The sequence below is a fragment of the Aplidium turbinatum genome, chromosome 15 (assembly GCF_918807975.1).
Source record: "Aplidium turbinatum chromosome 15, kaAplTurb1.1, whole genome shotgun sequence".
NCBI classification, from domain to species: Eukaryota; Metazoa; Chordata; class Ascidiacea; order Aplousobranchia; family Polyclinidae; genus Aplidium; species Aplidium turbinatum.
The window spans coordinates 5,394,077-5,414,678 of NC_137486.1; the positions used below are offsets into that span (position 1 = coordinate 5,394,077).

Here is a 20,602-nt window from a genome sequence, read left to right on the forward strand (position 1 = left end):
CTTTTTTCCAAACCTCGTTATTTACGTTGTGATTTCATATAACACACAGGCTAGAGGCCGCATGTATTTTCAACAAAGCAACTGTATATTTTCTAATATGGTGATGAATTTATCTCTATCTATGATTAATTATCTTTAATAGTGTCAATGGTCATCATTTAGATTCTTCTACAAAGTATTATCGTTGGGAAATGGGAGTTCGAATTCGAGGAAATCTGGAACATATCGAGTCGTGGGCTGCTGAAAGTGGATACGAGGATCAGTGCTTTACCTACCTCGAGAAAATTTCAGCTCTTGCGAACTTATTAGCCACACCAAGAGGACAGTTTATTAAGGTATGATGGTCATCAGTGCAGCTGGCAGACCTTTTCAGTTGAAAGTCGAATCGTTGTAATAATCACCATACTAATTTAATTATTAGTATAGGCTTTTATATAGCGCTATACCGGTCATGTACATGTGTTGTTTTAGCGTTTTGCAAGTGAGATATTTGTAAGCAACAGTACGTTAAAGTCAATTGTGAGAACGAGAAAGTTGTTAAAAATTTGTTGAGCAACTTATCTTTTAGCCTATTTCTGAACTAAACTACAGTATTTCGTTGTACCTATTGTAAAGTTTACTGGAAAGGATTTAATATCCGAAACCGGGATCCACAATATGATTTGGTGTTATTTAAACTTTGTCTTGCATTTACCTTGAAAACATTTATTTAAGAGTTTTACAAATTTTAAAGTAATACTTCCGTATGAAGCGGCGTTAAAAAGCAATCTGCAGTTGTCGTGGGGCTACTCGGCATGTGACAACTCAGCAATTGCCTTTTAGCTACTGCCAAGTCAGCAAATGAGATTTACGTGCTCACGTCGGACTTGCTTGGTCATCACTTGCCAATCTTAATTTTATGACTTGTGACATGCCAAGTTATGGATTGCTTAGTTGTCACTTACTCAGTTTCATCATTTACCAACTTTAGCCAGTTGCTGAAATGTTACTAGCTCAATTGTCACTGGTTCAGTTGTCGCTTGCTCAGTTCACAACTGCTGACTTGTAGGAGGCTCTCTAAGTCTCTACAGTACGTCATATCTTTGCTGCAGCTTTACAGTATATCATTGTTGTTTGTTACAAACCACATGAAAAAATCTGTATACCACGATATGTCTCTCTCATGTTCAGAGTTCCTGGTCTTCATTTTGTGACAATTTTCCCGCTCTTGCCCCGGCACAACTGCATAAAGTCCTGACCGGATACCAGATATCGGCCAATCAAACAGTTCCGAAGTCTTGGAGTCCCAATGCAAACGTCATGGAAGAAGCTTTGGATGAAGGTAGTTTGTAGCATGTCATTTAAACGACGCCACATACATGCAATCACTATTTTCGCTTTGAATACGAGAGCACAGGTTAAGCACTGATGATTGAACCCATACAGTGTTGATAGCATAACTCGTAAATTACTTATTACTAGTGTTTGTCTTCAAAAAAAAGACAATATTGAGAGACCAAAGATTGGCTCTTCTCTACTCTTCTGCTAAAATCTTCACCAAGTAGCATGATAAAAGAAAGATAGATAATAATAATAAATAATAACTTAATGCAATAAATTCAGCTTAAAAGAATAAAGGTCGGGCACTCGATGAAGCGTTTTCGTTATTTGACAACATAGGTATTTTGCTAAGCTAGTTTGTCAAGATATTTACATCAGAAATTCTCAACTAAAAAAAAATTTACTAAAGTACAAATACAAAACTGCACTTACAAACTTTGCCTTCAATGTGAACAGCAAATTTTTGACTTTTTTGACAATTAAGGGGTGCTACCGTACCATATTTTAAACTGATTGTCCTGCTTTGGTATCATGCACGTTATAACGTTCGCGTTTTATCGCTTCTACGTTTTTCAAGATCTCTGCTATGTTTGGCATATATTGTTTTTCATTGTGATGTTTAGAAATAAAAACAAACTGAACCAAACTGACTTGCCTGTCTCGTCTGCTCAATGAGCATGTAAAGCATTTACTTCTAGTAGGATTGGAGTAAAGGGTTTGCGCATTGTTGTAACTTTACGTTTGTTGGGACGGTACAGATGTAGCCGAAGCTGGTCCACTGGTGATACTTCTAACGCAAATACGACATCAAATCAATGTAATAATTTATCACAAAATACAAGGCCATAATGTTTGCCGTTTGTTTTCAGTGTAGTAATGTACTGTATTGTGCAAATGCTTGAAGCAATTCTTACTTTATCTCCGAACCTGCTTCAACAATCGTTTTTTATTCAAGATCTCATCATGGAAAGCTACGACAACCATCCTGCGCTCATGCTTCCAGTATCCGGATCAAAAATCAACTTCCGCCTCCTACCGACTGATCCTTGGTTTCAAGATCTTCATCATCGCATCAAAATAATTGCTGCCACGTCATCAGGTGATGACGAAATTACTAGCCACCAGAACAGTGCCATTGTCCGCGAACAGCCAGACGGGCGCGAACTTTCTACCTCAGATAACATGACCTCGCCTAAACGTGACGTCACTTATTCGTTTTCTGACGAGTCCGAGATGAAGAAAAATAAACAGATTTCTGGAAAAGTCGATAAACAGTCGAAGAATCATTTCACCTCCGTTGTGGAAAAAAAGAAACCTATTGAAAAAGAAACTGATCTTTTAACCGCATCCACCAACGGAGGAGGAAGAATCGTCTCATCTTCCTCATGTTCCTCTTCCTCTGAACCTGAAGCCTACGTCATCCGGCAACACAAAAGTCCTCACCAGCATCGGAAGGTCAATGACGTCATCACCAAGGCGTCTGACGCAATAAACAATTTAGTTTTATGTGATGACTTGGGAGAAGATTGTGATGAAGTAGTTGTGCTCCCTGTATCAGAAACTACATCTCTCGCGTCTCACCTCTCCTCCAACAAAAGTCCATGTGAGTCATTTAATTTGAAGAATTTACAAATCTGTGTATTTTAGTCGTTAAGGTGTAGTAGGTTGTTTATTGGTTAACATTGCGGTGTTTACTGAATACTGAATAGTAGAAGCAAAACTTGTAAATAATAATCAGTTTATGTTATTGCACTTTTGTTGATCGTTGTTTGGTAAGTTCAAACAGATCACCTTGTTTAAAAGTTTTTAATTTTTACTTTTAGCTATATCTCGCACGCCATCTACTGGTAGTACAAGCCTGAGTGTGTCGTCGCATAGTAGCGCTCAGGGCATGCCGAAAGAGGTGTTTATCGTGGACATCAAAAAAGGCAAAAAGGGACTTGGTGTCGGCTTAGTTGATGGTGTGATTACGTCACTGGGTGTGCAAGGCGTCTACGTGCGTTCCTTGATCCCGGATGGTCCTCCATCAAAAGTGAGAAGTTGCTAAATTCGTTTGTGTAACGTTTTTAATTTGTATTTTCTCAGTCGGTTGTTGATATATTGTGCTTTCAATATAGTTCAAAAGTTTAATCCTTTAAAGCAGGGGTCGGCAACCTACGGCCCGCGGGCCGGATCCGGCCCGCCAAGCAAAATTATCCGGCCCGCAGCATTTTTGCAAATTGTAGTTGGCGGGCCAAAACGAACATCCCATTATTTTATGCTGCCATTTGGTTTTACATAACAGAATTAAGATTACTAAATGTTATGTAAAACTTTCGCAATTTTTACTTTTCCATATTTATCCGTAACGCTCACTTGTAATCACGTAGCCTGTGTACTTATGCCGCAACAATGCTTAGTCAGGGCATTGTCGCCATTTTGAATTTCCTTGATATTCTTTCTCTGCGAACTGCATTTTAGAGAGAGCGACGTTGCAGGCCTGACAGATAGTTTGATAGATTTGAAGTTTTAAGAATTAGTTTGTTTGAAGGTTGATAATTTAGAAATATGTGTAGCTTAGGAAGCAGGAATTGGCCTTTTTAGTGACAGCCGGTCCAGACTTTTAAATTACTTTATTTTTTAGAGTTATAATTTACTCCCAGTTCCATTTTTCCGTTTTTTTCAACAAGTGATTCTTGTCTTTGAAGAATTTGCTGCTTGTTAGAATCCACCAAGCATAAAAAATTATCACAAAGCGCCTTTGTACCCGCGACCTATCGATTACGGGTCGCTTTGTTATAGTAAACTAGGTTTGGGGCAAAATTTAGCTTAAGCTTGCAGAAGGTAGCATCAAGGTACTTGGCAGTTTCACCTTGAAGTCCGGTTATATTAGCCTATTTACTGCATGCTAGTTGCAGGCTACATGAGTTGCGTTAGTAATAGTCAATTAACCGTATATTTAACGGCAAGTTGAGAACACAACTTACTGATGACCACTTGCAAGATGTTATGATTCTTGCCTCATCCAACCTATCACCTGACCTTCAGAAACTTTCTAGCAGGAAACAACATCAAATATCACATTAATGTTGTGCTGTCAATAAATAAAGTACTTGGTGTTTTTCGTTACCAATTGTTACTAATTTTCTTTATATTAATCTATATAAGCCTATAGTAGCTAAATATGGAGATACTCTGATAAGAACGCCAATTTTAACAATATTATGAAAAGTAAAGAAAACGGAAGTGCAAATGGAAAACTTGTACGCCCGTTGACATCTGCGCAGTTTTGTTTTGGCCCGCGACTGAAGAAAGGTTGCCGACCCCTGCTTTAAAGATTGAAAAACATACAAAATTATCGGTGTTTTGTGAACTCTGACTTTACTGTGAAGTTTTCTCACGAATGCTTGCTGCTATGAAAACAATCCCCTTAAAGTGGAATATCCGCACAATATAACAAATAAGTACTTTATACTTTTGCAGCATACGCACACCAAGCATCATGATATCATGCGATGCTGGTTACAAGAAGGAAGACTCCAGCTTGGCGACAGAATATTAGCAGCAAACGGAGTCAGTCTAATTAACATGAGCTACTACGAGTAAGTATTTCAATGGTTGCAAAAAATACATCAATACTCTTTGCATCCTTTTACCGATATGTTAATATACTTTTTAATACGACATATTAACATTCGTATCCTTTAGTGATGCCGGAAGCAAAAAATATTTCCCACTGACCGCACTGCACTGCAATTGTCTGCCCGTACACTGCACAGCAGAAAAATCCGCACCGTTCACTGCACCGTTCACTGCACCGTTCACTGCACCGCAGCGAAACAAAATTGAAAGTGTAATTGCACAAGTCCGCAGACGTTGAATCAATGTCAAAATGACGGATCTTGCAGTCTTGGTAGTTACAATTTTTCATGTTTTTCAGAGCGATGCGTACAGTTCGTCAGGCTGGAGATAACGTCAGACTACTCGTTGGTCGTTGCGGGCCCGAAGTTGCGATGAAGATCACGTCATCAAGCTGCTGACGCAATGAGGCGTCACCACACAAATATTGTCTTTTTGCATTATGTCGTTTTTTTCTAAAAGAGTAATGTATATTTGGAACTGTGTTCTTGATAAACAAAAAAAGTTTTTTTCTAGAATTATTCAGACCTCGAAAGCCTCGTTTAGAACGGAATTACGTTTTATTTTGAACTTTGTGTTCGTTACTATTGATCTTAGTCGTGTAAAAGTAAACCGAATAGCGTTACTTTCAGAAAGTTTTTATTATTTTTCATGTTTTTTTTATAACTTTATTTTTGTTACTTTTGTTTAGTCAGCCTATTTCCGCACCATGTTGTACCACCTGAGGCATTTGTCATGTAATGGATCAGTTGCGAAAATAGCAGAAACTGACCGTTTTACATAAACTCAATATTACTGTACGTTAAATCATTGCAAAAATTATCGTTTTGTTTTGCCATCTGAGATGTATCAGTTTTGGCTCTGAATTCGTGCCAAAACTTTTGCAATGATTATTCAAATGATGCATTCTTTCAATGTACAGTAATGTAAGCTTTGGTTGCCTTACCGTGTAAGAATGTCTTTTTGGTATTTTTATAAATTGGTAACTTGTGTGAAGAGCGGCATATTGCAATGAAAAATTAAAAAAGGTATTTTACTGAGACCTTTTACACCAAGTCAGTAAAATCGAATCCTTTTTCATTGATTTCTTGTTGGCCGACGTTGAATCAATGTAACATTTTTAGTTGTATTTGCTACCCAAGTATCTTGCGGTAATTTTGATGTCAACGGATCATTACAGGATGAAGAGATATGAAACCATGATATTACACCACAATCCAGCAAACAAACCATTCCATTTTTTGCATTGACTTTGCCTCTGCAGACGTTGAATCTATGTAAAAAAATTACTGATTTTGCTGGCTGAGAGATGGAATTGAAAACTATTTTTGTCAAGCTACGTTTTCGTACGTAAGTTGTTTGTCCAGGGCGCTGTAGTTTTGTATCATTTGCACACTCACTGCTGTGGCATCAATAGAAAGACATAGTAGTTTGCTACTTGGAAACTAGAATATTTGTACAATCCAATCCTTCTGTTCCGTTGCTTTTGACTAATGAGACCACAAATTGCCATTATTACATTCCACAATATTGAAAGAACGAAAAAACCAATGCCTCTTCGCAATTTAGACTTTTTGTTTTTCACGGTTTGTGCGTGACTTGCTTGTCTAAAAAAATATCATTCATGAAAGAAGCTTCGATGTTGTTTTGGGTTGCAACTTGTTTTGAGTAGCTTTTGATAAGGCACCAAACGACCCCACCGCTTTAAAAGGTGAGGGAACAGTTTACGGCGATGACAATACTCGGATTTGTAAAGAAAAATCACACATTGCTTGATAATATTTTAAGTTATATTCAATTGGGTTGTGTAAAAGCTGCCACTCCTTTGGTGGAAACAGCTTTGACAACGTTGAATTTATAGTACTCTGTTGTCCTGAACAAGCATGTCACTTGTTACATTAAACTTGACACTTTCTCTCCTTCCGTGTCCATTTATTCTCTTGTTACCTGAACGTACTATTCCCTCTTTGCCGTAAGTTATTAAGGTGAATACCAATCCTTCACCGATTAACAAAAGCTAACTTTTGCACATAGACCTAAGTTTTTGGATGTGTAATCTATATGGAAATGTTAGCTTGTGTTAAAAAGAAGACTTTTGTTGAGTGTGCTATTTTATTTGGAGTTTGGAGATGTTAGTTTACGTGAGAACAACATCAAAGCAACCAGTTTTTGCAGCGAGATTCTTAAGTGCAATTGAGCTGGTTTCATTGTTCATTTGCGATTAAAATGTTTTTGCATCACAGTGATCTGTTTGCTATTAATTCCTTGATTGTGAAAGTAGTTTTCCTCGAGTCGAGATACCCTCTTTGGAAGCGTAATGCCAACAGCTTTGCGTACAGATAGAAACTTTAAACCACTGACGCAGGTCCAGTCGCCAAGATTGACAGGTATTGCGATTGTTTTCAACAAATTGTTAAGTTGATGTTGGAAGCAAATCGTTAAACAAGAAGTCAAAGATGTATAAAAAAAAATTAGCAGATAACTGTAGAGATAATAATTATGCTTGCTTAGCTTAATTCAATATGGTCACTTTTCACTTTGACACAAGTGCACACTGTACATAGACTCGATTGAAGCAATTAGAGAGAAGCTAGAAAGAAACACTTAACTTTTTGTAGAGTAGAAAGAAATTCTACCCGACCAGTAGTGGGATTCAATCTAGTTAGCAACCGGTTCGCTTTGACTAAAATTAATCACATTTGGCAACCCTGTGTACAGTGATTATTATATTAGATCCACCCAAAAAGTTGGCCATGAGCTGGTCCTGTAATTTATTTTATTTTACTGAAGCGGTATACGCGAACCTGCCGAATTCCACCACTGTGCCTATCACCGCTGGGCTGAGCGCTTTCTAGCACAGCAATCAAATTGCGTTCCGTTAACTATGTCGGTAGCTTCCACACCAGGGTTACTCAACTAATCTTAACAAAGGTCCAGTTTGACAAGTTGAATACTTTTAGCGGTCCGGCGAATAAGTTATTTTACAAGCAACCACTAAAGTTAAATTATCTGTACCAAACCACTTTTTTAGGTAAAATGTAACTCGACTTGGATTTCTGAGAAAGTGTTGGGGAGTCTGGGAGTCGAAGCCCCCCCAGCAACTAGGAGAATCACAGCAAAAATTGCTTCCTCCCAGTATAAATCTGTTTAAAGCACTAAAACGTGGCATTGAGGTTATTCTTCCAAAAGCTCAAGGTTCACTATCAATACCCAGAAGGTCCGGATTCGGACCGCAGTCCACCGGTTGAGTGGCCTTGTTCTACGCCAAACTACCAGGACTTACAAATAACAATCGATGCGGTACTGGCGAGTCTGTGCCTAGTGGCCGAAATAATATTTCATTTGTTGGTGTACTTTACTTCTCAGTTCAGAACAACATAACAGCAAAATGACACAACGCACAAAAGAAATGACTACGGGGAAGCTGCGACCCAGACAGCAGAAGCCGTCATTTTACATTTATTCAACGTCTAACGACAACGTAGGAAAGTGACCATGACATGCTTCGAGTTTAGCAGCCCCTTAACCAAACTGATGCGAAATATTTAACTCATCCAATATTACATTATCTTGCAACAACAAAAAGAACCACAATTGCTTTAAAATAGAATAAAGAAACAAACTTCTAGAATCAAATAAATCAGACTTGTATTCAAGATGTCTATTGCTGATCTTTTCGTCATTACTCCACTACAAACACATTAATAGGCTTACACTTACAGCATCTCTTGTTTAATTAGAAATACATAACAATATAAATGCTTTGTAAACAGAGACAACTTTTAGTAAAATTTAAGTCTAAGTCATGAAGTGTTTAGACTTTAGACAATCAAGTTAATAACTACCATTTAACTTACAAAAGTTGCAGTGTTTAGACAACTAATTTTTTACTAAATGGATGGAACGTCGTAAATGGAGTAGCAGTTTGATGTGAACACAAAAACTGGTCGATTTACTTCATCTTTCAGGAGACTGAGATAACGTCTAAGTACAGCCATGAGCCAACAACCCTTTTTACTTCAATTGCATTATGACAACTAATTGAAGACAAAATCGATCATAAATTTAGATAAATGTCAGTTTTGACGCAAAAATTTAAGTCTCGACAACCGAATAGGGCGGGATTCGAAAGCATAGCCGTAGGCAAATTCATTTTGTTTTCTCAATGTTCACTTGAAGGATTTTTCATGCAACTTTCAAATTATGTGTCGAAGAAGCGAGTATGAAATCATGAAGTTGCAGTGATGTACTGAGTTCAAGTGGTTCTTGTTTTATATTGAAAACCCTGATCCCCTGTATTAAGATCAAGGATGAAATGATTACTACGAGATAGAAAGAACCTTAGTCTTAGGACCTAAGTAATAGTAGGTTTCGTGTAAAAAGAAGCCTTTGAGACTTGCTGTAGATTTATTTGGTTTGTGATTTCCATGGTTCTTGTCACTTCTATTTTTCAGACCAGCGCCGCCCGAGGTATGCGTCATAGTTTCAATTGCATTAAGTTACAACAAAATCAAGTGACTCATCTAATCCCTATTAATGACATCATAAGTCACGAATATTCCCGATAAGTGGTTGGACTTTTTTTAACCAACAGTGGACAAGTTAAGGTTTGATGATTCTTGCAGATTAAAGAAAATGGCAAAATTGTTTTTTTTTATGTTCTTGGCGCTGAAGTACGTTATCATAAAGTAGCCTACAAATACGTTGGCGTTCAACTGACTCTTTTGAAATGTTATGTTTCTCAGCACGTAAATGAGAATCCACCACATCACGGTGAATGTATCTAGTTCTAATGCAGCTAGCAAGTCAATTCTTTAATAACTTATTCAATTTTTCGATACAGAGAGTTTAAACCTTCTTGGTATGCGGGGTAGCTTGGCTGATGATGAGTTTGCTTTCAAATATTGTGGACCTGGTTCGACATCTGGCTTAAGCTGGTGGTTAAAAACACCGCTCATTTCTATCAAGGTTGTGATAAAATGAGTGGCTTTCCCTTGTGAACAAAAGATGACCGAGAGAAAGATGCCACTCTTCCTTAATTGGTGCCAAAGGTGATAAAAACCTTACCTTCTTGTTCCCCAAGGCTCAGTAACTATTAGTACTGTAATGGGATTGGGACCTTTACTTTATTTGTGTGCAGTAATCGTGTTTTCGTGTTTGTCTCCTGGTGTAAAGCAACGACTTGCATGATAGAACGTTATCAAATAGGTTGGATTAGTGGTTTTCCACCTTAAGTCCAGGAATCACTGAAAAGGTTCGTAGAAAGGTTTGAGGGGTCCATATAAGCATTGACTTTAAGAAAACATACTACAATATCAATACAGTACTTGACATAAATTATGCAATTTTTATTATTGAGGGTCACTTTTGTAGTTTAGGGCTCCGTAGGGTTGATATTCTTTGAAAATGTGTGTGAATGTTAGAAATCACAGAGCTAGATGAAATACGTGGGTATTTTCACGTTCACAGACTGCAAAAATAGATAGATCTTTCTAAGCACTTAAAAATAGAATAAAAATCGCGCCACAAATTCTGTTGATGTGAAGATTTAGTGTGCAACGTTTAACAAAATTAGATTGACATTTTGTACGTTAGCGTGTATCCTCTGCTATGTTTGGCACATGCATTGTTTTTCGTTGTGATGGTCAGAAATGAAAACAAGCTGAACTGAATCAGCCTACTGCGAAGACACGTGACCAAAACAATCTGTAGTAATTAAAACGTGTTATGCTTTGTGGTTGAGCAAAGAGATTTTTTTTTTGGGCTATTTCTTTTGTTAGCCGTATCTTGTTTTGGATTTTCTTGATGTTTCTTTGCAACCACGCGACGTTTCCTCCTCTGGAACAGTGGCTGACATTATTGCTGTTAAAATTCTAATTGGATTTTTGTCGTAGGTCCAGGCTTAGGCTACTCCCGGTTGTTATAGGTTTAGATTAAGTGGTCCGGAAGACAGGGAGGTCAATCTTATTGGACTGAAAGGCAAAGACCCAACAGTATTGTTGACTGAGGGATCCAAAAGATACTTTTGGATTCGGGTCCGGGGTAATTTTAGGGCCGGGCATTTTTTCAGAGGGCCTAAGAATGAAAACACCGTAAAGGCTGTTCTTCGGAGTTCCATTGTTTTCTTTAGAGATGTTTTGTTTGGGAGAGGGCTTCTTATTCATAGGGCCTAAATTGTTCTCTCAACGACCCTGGTCTCACAAGCGAAGACATTGTGAACAAAATTCTAAAGAGAGTAGGACTTAAACCAACACGTCCGATGCCACAATTTTTGAAGATTGACTTCAGCGACATATTTTTGGTTTTGTCAAGCACCATTTTCTTCTTCCAAAATGCAAACTGTGATCTCTATGACGTTTCAATGAGGTCTTTATGCTCATCAGTAGAGCATAAATAACGTGACGTATTACTTGGGGTGGTTCAGCTTTCAAAGATCAAAGCCTCAAACAGAAAACCACTTCGAAAGTCTCATTGAATTGCAAATAATTCGTTGACTGTTGTAGACTGTTACATCAGCTAAAACCTTAGTCATTGTAAATTTGTTTTGTTATTCGTGTGATTAAAACCTAAACTGTTTCATCTGATTTATTTATTTTTTTATTTGTTGTTCAAATATCTATCAGCTATTGTAATGTCTCTTTACCCATCTAGCTAATCTATCGTTTTTTTACTTTGATTTAAGGTTGGCAGACGTTGAATCAACATAAAAAAAAAAACTTATTTACTGACTAGGTAATGCTTAAAAAATTTCTAATGCAATTGTTGATACAAAAAATGCTTTTCCATAAAATATAAGAAAGTAAGAAAATAACTGTGATTTCATTTCTGAAGTGTCTGTTTAACTCAAAACGGAAAACGTGATGGTACTGGCATCGTTCTGCTGGTTGCAAAGAGCATTTTGGAACAACTAGAACTTCAGGCCCGTCAGTTATCAAAAACATTTTCTTAACTGGGTCTAATACCCTGATAATAATCTGATTAGTAATTGATTACGATACAGAATTCCGCATTCTGGTCCATTATGTCAAACTTTGAATGATCGTATTGTTTTTGTAGTAGGCTTAATCTAAAAGATAATGATAAACAACAAAATCTACCCGATTAGAGAAAATCCTTCTACGTTGCTGTTCATGGGCTGCTTTGTGGTTAGACTATAGTTTGTTTACTGTCTTCAGGCTAAATGGAATGTCGCATTGGTAATTTAGCGGCTTCTGATGATATGGATCTTAGTTGATCTCGAAGCTCAGACAGCTTTCAAGGCAATACTTGATGAGGTTTTTAAGTAATCCACGTAACAGGCCTGCCTAAACCTACGTGTAAAAGTAAGTTATGTAGGCTACTAAAGCAATGACTTAATCAGTAAAGGATGTAAAATAATTATGGGCCACGTACTCTTGCAAATAAGTTACATTTTCGTTTTCAGACAACTAGCAATTTGTTCTTAGTATTGTACAAGATAAAAAAATGTTTTTGCTTTGCTATCCGAAGTAAGGTATTATCAAACATGGATATTTCAGCAATCTTGATCGCTGCAGCCATGCTGGTGTGTATGACTGTCATCATGTTGTCTTGCACGTCTTGTAAGAAACTTTTCAAAAAGAAAGGTAAGATTATGTCTTCTAAAAAGAAACGTAGCCTATACAAATAATTTTGTTGTCAAAAAAATTACTGATCTAGCACATGCAGTTGCATATATATGTAAGTTACTACAAATTACAGGTCTAAATTGCATTTAAGGGTATGTAGTTTGTACCATATTTTCAATGTTTTGTTTTATTAGTATTTCATTTGTTTTTGAGAATTTCCAATGACACTTGGCAAATAATATGCTGTGCAGTGCCGTATGTGATGCCTATATAAAAAAATTGGCATTAATTTTGTGGAGATGTTGTTGTTTTTAACTCAGGGGGATTTAAATTACACGGTTTCTCCTTATTATAAACCATCTGGTTTTATCATTTCTTTGTCTTCTTTAAATTGTTGCAAACGTGTCTTATTTTTCTTGAAGTAGCCTACTGATTGAATGTTGATGATAACGAAATTTACGAATATGTGAAAAGAATAATTGCAGTTTTTAGCTTTTGTCGCTGCTGTGCAGTAGCCCGAGATTTCCAGTAAACATTGTTACGAATTACATGCGTAGAAAAACCGAACGCTTAGCAGGGAAACTATTTTTACTCAAACTTGTATGGTTATAGTAAAATGATATATGAACACACATTTGGTTGCGTTATTCTATTAGCCTACAAAAACCACTAAAATCCTTCACTTGCAATTGTCTTTCAACGGTTGCTTTGTTAGGCCTGCGTGTAATGAATGCATGTACGTATACTAACATTTGCATAAAAGTGTGCAGCTGAAAATAGTAAAATGTACTTTTTAATGAATAAGAAAACATGGCTATAGCTACATTTGACATAGCTTAGCGCTGTAAAAAAGTTGCTAAAAGTTATGTAAACAAACACAGCCTTTTTAGCTACAACAGATATCCATTTCTCGTTGTAATTTCTCCCTGAAAAGACGTGAAATACTTTAAAGGTGTGTGTTCTTCAACTTTTCATAACCTGCAAAAGCGTTTGCACTATAATCATGTACTTCAACGTTATCAATGAAGCCATCATTAGTAAGTTTGCGATGTGTTGTGTCTGTGATTATGCTGTACATCTTTCAGCATGTACCCTAAGCTACATGACGTAACCGAAGCTTAAACCACGTAGCTAGAGGCAATAGACCAATTTGATATCACAGAAAAATTCAAAAATAGCATGAGGTCCTTTCTATTCAAGTTTACCGACTATGGCAAATCTCTTTGAACGCGGATAACACTCAGTTCTACTCAGTGTAGTGGACTAATGATTGACTTTCATTAGTTGAATTGAATTACAAAGAATGTGCGAATAAAAGAACATCTAACAGTCCTTCTGTCAACCTCCAAATTTTCTACTGGGAACCATGAGATTCCAAAAGAACTCTGTTAAGGATCACTGATTTATTTCTTGGTTTACAAGAACAGTTAGCTATATTTAAAAAGCAATGCTGTAGTGCTCAGTGAAATTTGTTATAACACAATACAATGTTTTGATTTTTAGTCAATGATTTGTCTTCTGCTACAATAATTTATTTCAAGTGAGTTTTCTGGTAAGAAGACTTTAATGTTTACTTTATCAACTGTTTGAAATTTTTTTGAGATGTATGCTCCTATGCAGCGTTTGTTTGTTCTCGTACATCTTATAATTAGCGGACTACAGAACGTTGTTCCAAAATGAAATTCCTAAATAAAACGTCGTCACTAAACTCTTCATTAAAATCGTTCTTTGAATTCATCAATGATCCAAAAGGATGCGTAGTGTGATAAAAATACTCTGCTGAAGAGTAGACAAGAGCGAAGGCTGCTATACGCAAAGTGTCAGTCCTCGCCCCCCAGATGGAGCCTGCCAAGCGCTTGAACAGCGCAGCACGCGATGAGAGTTTCTTGCACAGTGGCACCAAATGGTGGCGGTACGTGAGCGATTTGTCTAATTTCACCTCCGACGTATTTTGGTTTAAGGAAGAAGGACAGTGATTTTCCGTTGTCCATGATATCCAGCTCACAATCAGCTTCCCGGAAATGAGCTTCCACAGTTTTGATTTTGCTAAGTTTCAGTCGCCATTTTTAGACATAAGCTCAGAGGGTTTTTATGTCCTGGCTTAATGTGTTTTCTAGATTTTCCCACGACTTTGTGGAGTGGAGAATTGCCAGGTCGTCCGCGTATGCGTATTTTATGGAGACCATGCTTGGCAGGTTGTGGGTGTAGATACCAAAAAGAAGTGACGTCAGGACTGATCCCTATGGGACGTCATTTTTCAGGCGTCTCAGTCTGCTTCGCCGTGAGTTTCCGGTGGCAAGGGTAAAGTTTCTATTTTTGACAAGCTCCATGACCATGTTCAAGTAATCTGGTGGCGGCGGTGTTCGAAGCAATATCAGGTGTGGCGCTTGAGTAGGAGCGATAAGAAGTCTCACACTCAGAATCCCAGCATGGTATATAGCTGGTTCTATGGCCTCTTGGTATTGTGGCCTTAGCCGCAGATATTATGGCGCTGCAGAAGTCCTGATATGCTTCGTCTACGTAGCAAATTTCAGGTGGTGGTAACTTTGCAGTAGACTCGTTAATCAAGAGGCTATATTGATTCCAATCGCCTTTTTTGAAGTTCCATCGCTTCACCGGTGAACTAGGAACTAGAGCCATAGGCGATGATGAAGGACTACCAGTGTTGGGACCGCGGAACTTCTCAAGAACACGTCTGTCTGGAAAAGAGCTGTCGACACTCGTGAAGGCCAAGTCACGGCCTGTCCCTGTTCCCCAGCGACCGCTGTAGAAACTGGCTGGTTCCTTTGGCTTGGATAGGAGAGCAAGATGGTTTGTTGAGACCCAGTCAGCCAGCAAATCTCGGTCGCTGCTTGTGTTGTTGTAGCTCCAGGTGGTCCGCTGGCAGTTGAAATAGCCAGCGTAGAGACTGAAGAAGGGTAACGTTGAAAGAGATGGCAAAACCTGCGAAGCCGGCGGCCTGCAGATATTGACGATGCTGCAGTCTAAGACACATATGCACAGTATGCACACCCACCCAATCTTAGCACCATCCGGAGACCGATCGAAAAATGTCTACGTCAGGCTCCCATGCACAGATGTGGTAATGTCGTGTTTCCTGCTTAGAGTAAACCCGGCTAGTGTGCAGTTGGAAATAGCTAGCCGATCTGCAGAGGTGCAGTGGGTCTCTTGGAGGAGAATGACGAGTACCCGGTTGGTGTGGACAAGCTGTTCACAATTTTGATCTTGCTTGTTGTGTAGCTTTCTATGTTGAGCTGCAGAATGGTGGGGCGTCTGAACTTGTCCATTGCCCCTGCAGCTGTGCCGTCCCGGTGGAGGCTGTTGGTTGCCAAGTTTCGTTTCTTCTCTGGGTGAAAGCAGATGTTACTCACAGGATGGGGTACGGGGAGCCACTTGTCCCATCCCACTAATTCATTGAATAACATACCCACTAAAGAACACATTAAATCGATTTCCAAATTCTGCTACGCAACCATTTGTGTTTTTTTAATGACAAGTGTGTGTTTTGATGTACCATTTGCACCATAACTGTATAAACGACTGGCTGTTACCACATAAAACGCATCTTTGCTTAATGGACTTTAGATTAGTCCAATAAGCCTATAATTGCCCTGGCCTTAGAAATGTAGCCTTAGAAGCGATGTTGGTATACCGCAAGCAACCTAGCCTACATATTAAAGTTAATATCAGCAAAAAGTAATTGACTAATACAACCATTTTTAATGCTTCAATTTTCACAGAAAAATTTAATCACAATAATGACGAAGAACAGAAAGAAGTTGAGAAGGAGGAAGAAGAAAAAGCTGAAAATGGAATATGCAACCCTGCTTATGACATCACAACAAGTCAGGATACCAACAATGGGCTGGCATCGAAACATAATGTTGGAAATGAAGATCAATCAAATCATGAAGAAGCAAATGGAGCTTCTGCAAATGGAATGCGTGATCAAGTAAATAGAGGAGATACACACTTACATTCCTACATACTTCTACATTTATAAATGTTTTCACCCACCATTTGCCCTGTTATGGCTCGTTTTGTTTCGCCTTGTATGTTCTCCAGTGCATGATTTCTTAAACATGCAAATCAAAATGTTGAAATTTGCTGTTGAAATCAGGATTCCGAATCAATGGAAATTGAGAACGAGTGTGCCACCAGACGGACACCAAGTAATACATCTTTGAACGGAGACTCTGAGCAACAAGGTGAGGAAAAACACGCGCTTGTCAACACAGTCAACTACTACTGCATTTTTCAAGCATACTTAACTGAAGTCACTAACAAAGTACATTCACGATAACGTACGTTACATTTACAGAATACTACGTTTTACGTTTATATGTAGGCTTATCAAATAACAGGATAGAAATTCAAGATGTGCTTTTATGTTTAACTACATGCGTATTTTTAAGCTGGTAGGCTTGCCGTAATTTGGTTGTTATCGTGACTGGATTATTATATTTTGTTGAAGATTAGAATTAAGAGGCAAAATAATCTTTAATGTTTATGCTTATGCGGGTCATTGAGTGTCTTGCAAAAGCATGGCTATCTTACTGGTGCCAAATGCATGATAATGTGGACACTTTTCCTTTCTATACACATTGTATCTAATTTTCATATGTATCATATGAGAGCTAACTGCTCTAGGCTGCTGCTGAGCTGAGTCGGAGTCTGCCTCGCTTTCTGACCTAGTCTTGTTCTGAAACGATCCCTGTTCCATATCTAGAAAGCTAAAACCTCAATTGCTAAGGCAACAGGGATCAGTTGTCAGCAGATGTAACAGAAAATATATTTCGCACTTGCTAGTGCATCGACAGTTCTGATGTCAGAATTGAGGTTTCAATTATCATATGAGAGGTTATTAATTCAAACATTGCTGTCTATCGCTAGCCCAAACCGTATATTAGAGTAGTAGTTTACTGTATTTTCCCGTTTAGGTATATGCATCGTGATTGAAGATGGAGACTAACAGACCAAGATGTTTAATCTTCGCATTGATCTTTAAGCGTGTCATTGTATGTCTTATTGAACCACTCTAAGGTGACTTCAATGGGAGTCGAACTTAAGTCCTGTCAAGTGTGAATAGTCAAAACTAGTTACCAATTGGCAACACTACAGAGCAGCTAATGCAGTGGCTTTGTCATAGACACATCACACAAGAACACGTTTGCGAGTAAAAAGTTTTGTGAAATTTCATTCCAGCATTCCAGTCAATGGCTTATATATATTTATTTCCACAGAGTTAAAAGGAACCAACGAAAATGCAGAAGTCCCTTCTCACAAAAATCAAACACTTACTTCTGTTGAATCAGAAAGCTCCATTCATCCACAAAAATTCAGTGAATCTATAAGAAGTGCGGATATTGCAAACTTGACTTTTGCTCTTCATCACAAGATCAAAGATCCAATTGAAGAAGAGATTGATGAGACCACTTCATCTTTGGTTACATCAGAACAAACGATCGATGACATCAAAACCGATTGGTCAAGATTTGATAATGTTGTGTTTCAAGGAGGATGGAGACGAGATGTTAAACTAAAAGATCTTCTTGAAATGAATTTGATTAACGAAAAACTTGCAGATGAAGTTCTAAGCAAGTGGAAAGGTTCTCCAGCAGATGATTTTGACAAAGAGTTCGTTCATGATGGTTTGAAACCATTTTTATTTGGGGAATCCCCAGTTGCTGGAATCTTGTTATCAGAAACTGGAGAAACAAAATCTATCTTCAGCTCAGCCAAAAATGGAATGCTCCGAAGAGGGACAGCCATAAGTCTCCTGGAGGCTCAAGCTGCGACAGGAAACATTATCGATCCTGTTTCAGGACGAAAGATGTCAGTGTCTGAAGGATTTCAACTCGGTCTTTTTGATAAAGTGTATGAAACAGTGGTGTTGAGGGCAGAACGAGCCGTCACCGGTTACAAGTCTCGCGTAACAGATGATGTGATGTCATTGGGTCAAGCTATAACTCGTGGCCTAGTCGTCGAATCTCAAGGCATTCGTCTATTAGAGGCACAGTTAGCCACAGGTGGAATTATTGATCACAAAGCTAATATAAGAATTCCTATTGAAGTGGCTACTAATCGAGGATTACTTGATGAAAAGTTGGCGCAGAAACTGACGGACACTTGTGAAGACATTTCGGATGAACAAAAAGCTGCCGATTTGAAAACATTTTTCGACCCTAATACTGAAGAGAATGTGACGTATCGGGAACTCATAAGAAGAAGTGTCATAGACGAGAATACAGGAATGAGGTTGTATCCTCTAGAAAAGATTGGGAGGAAAAAGCTTAATCATTCAGGCTTTTCTGGACTATCAAGTTTATCCTCATCTCGAACCAGTAGCAGAGACAGCATTCCAGCGGCAATAGCTACAGAAAAATAGCTTGCTGTAGTCCTCATTTGTGCGCTTTTTCCCAGCTGCAAACACAAAATGGTTATTTTTTATGACTTTGAAACTCATGGATGAAATGTATTGATTTTTAAAGCAGTCATAACTAAGCTACTTTCTCAATATAGTAGACCAGCTGCAGTAAGCCCATAGGCTACTAAGCGTGGTCTTACACGAGGACCAATCATTTACTCAAAATACAGCGAGCACTTGTATTTTAAAGCATGTTGAAAAACTTTTTGCCTTGCTATAAATATTTTACTGTAATACTAACTTGTCGTGACATGACGTTATTGCAAACAACAAGCGGGCATAATTTTATTTCAATGGCTTAGTCTTATGACGTAGAATTAGTGACTGTTCAACAAGCCAATGCGAACAGGTTTAAGCCTAATAATTATTTTTACCATTTTATTATTTTAACATATTATTTCTTAATCAGAGTTTATCATAGGGATTTCTCGAAGTATGGAAAACGGAACTATGTTCTCAGAGTAGGGTGCGTTATACAAAAGAATTACCAGGCGTTTTTTCAGCAAAAATGCTTTTTATGACTTTCTCAGATATAAACCGATACTTGTTAGGAAAATCTATCCCAAAATTTACAAAATTCCACAACTTCAGTTTGGCAATAAACAATATCTCTCTCTCTCTCTCGCAACTCCTCATTGCAACAGTATTTGGATAAGGAAGCTGTTTGGAGCATTTAAGCTACAGCCTGTATTTGTTTATGCTCTTGCTTTTAACCTTAATCTTCTGACTTTCTTCATCTTCCAAATGCTTTCATTTTCTGTTTTCTTATCAACCCCATTGAAAATCTCAGGATTTTCCCTTTTGCAGCTTCCAAAACGGTTTCTGTTGTTTTGCGGCTGAAAACTTTTCATTTCATGCAGTATCATTGGTCTTATAATTGTTCTATAAATCGTTCATCAGTCACAATTTGTGTTATCAACGTACAGTCAAATTATTGTGTGACATGCAGTTTTAAGCTAAAGGGGTATTAAAGGAAAAACCTGACTTGGCGACTTTCCATGTTCTTTGTGTTTAATAGGCTACCATAAAACGATTTTCAATAAAATTTTGCCCCATTGCGGTCTGACCACCATTGCGCGCGTGGTTTTGTCTGAGCTGTCAAAACGGGAATTTGCGTGAGCAGCGAAGCGTGCGACTGTACAGCCTACGTCATAAAAGCTGATCGAGCAATACTTCTTACTGCGGGCGATTTAACTGTATGGTATTCTCTCATTAACCTGAGGTTCTATGATTACAAGCGGTGGTTTTTATACTTGGAGAATGAAATAATGTTTTGTCTAGTTCAAATATTGCATTCAAAGAAATGGCATACACATGATTTTACACAACCAACCAAATCTACATAGGCTGCTGTGTAAATTCACGCTCGTCTGATCACATAGGCTACATTTCTTGGACCAACAAAATGAGCGATTTTATGTAGATTTAACAGGACAGTGAATTGCTTTTCATAGTTTAGTGCATTTTTCACTAGGTGCAGACTTACATATTACTAAGGCCATTTTAATTTAACCTAAAAAAAACTTTTTTACTTTATTTTTACTGAACGGAATTGATAACTTGGAAACAAATAAGGCAATAGCAAGTCAAGTCAATTTATTTTGTTTCAACAGCGCCATATATTAACAAACAAGCAGAGTAAATGTAATCA

The 20,602-nt window shown here is 37.9% G+C and overlaps 2 protein-coding genes across 3 annotated transcripts in view; both read left to right on the forward strand.

Moving 5' to 3' along the window:
* Positions 1–7,178, forward strand: part of LOC145784662 (ras-associating and dilute domain-containing protein-like) — a 43,602-nt gene extending 36,424 nt beyond the window's left edge. For both annotated transcript variants that reach the window (XM_082596528.1, XM_082596529.1), the window contains 6 exons: positions 163–335; positions 1,171–1,321; positions 2,276–2,923; positions 3,144–3,352; positions 4,783–4,901; positions 5,240–7,178. In XM_082596528.1, the coding sequence (XP_082452654.1) occupies positions 163–335; positions 1,171–1,321; positions 2,276–2,923; positions 3,144–3,352; positions 4,783–4,901; positions 5,240–5,339 (1,400 nt within the window). In that variant the 3' untranslated portion in view covers positions 5,340–7,178. The remainder of the gene's footprint in view (positions 1–162; positions 336–1,170; positions 1,322–2,275; positions 2,924–3,143; positions 3,353–4,782; positions 4,902–5,239) is intronic.
* Positions 7,179–12,463: 5,285 nt separating this feature from the next.
* LOC145784575 (uncharacterized) lies at positions 12,464–19,995 on the forward strand. Its single transcript, XM_082596423.1, has 4 exons — positions 12,464–12,542; positions 16,265–16,476; positions 16,645–16,732; positions 17,768–19,995. The coding sequence occupies exons 1-4, from the start codon at positions 12,476–12,478 to the stop codon at positions 18,910–18,912; spliced, it is 1,512 nt and encodes a 503-aa protein (XP_082452549.1). The 5' UTR covers positions 12,464–12,475; the 3' UTR covers positions 18,913–19,995.
* Positions 19,996–20,602: the final 607 nt, after the last annotated feature.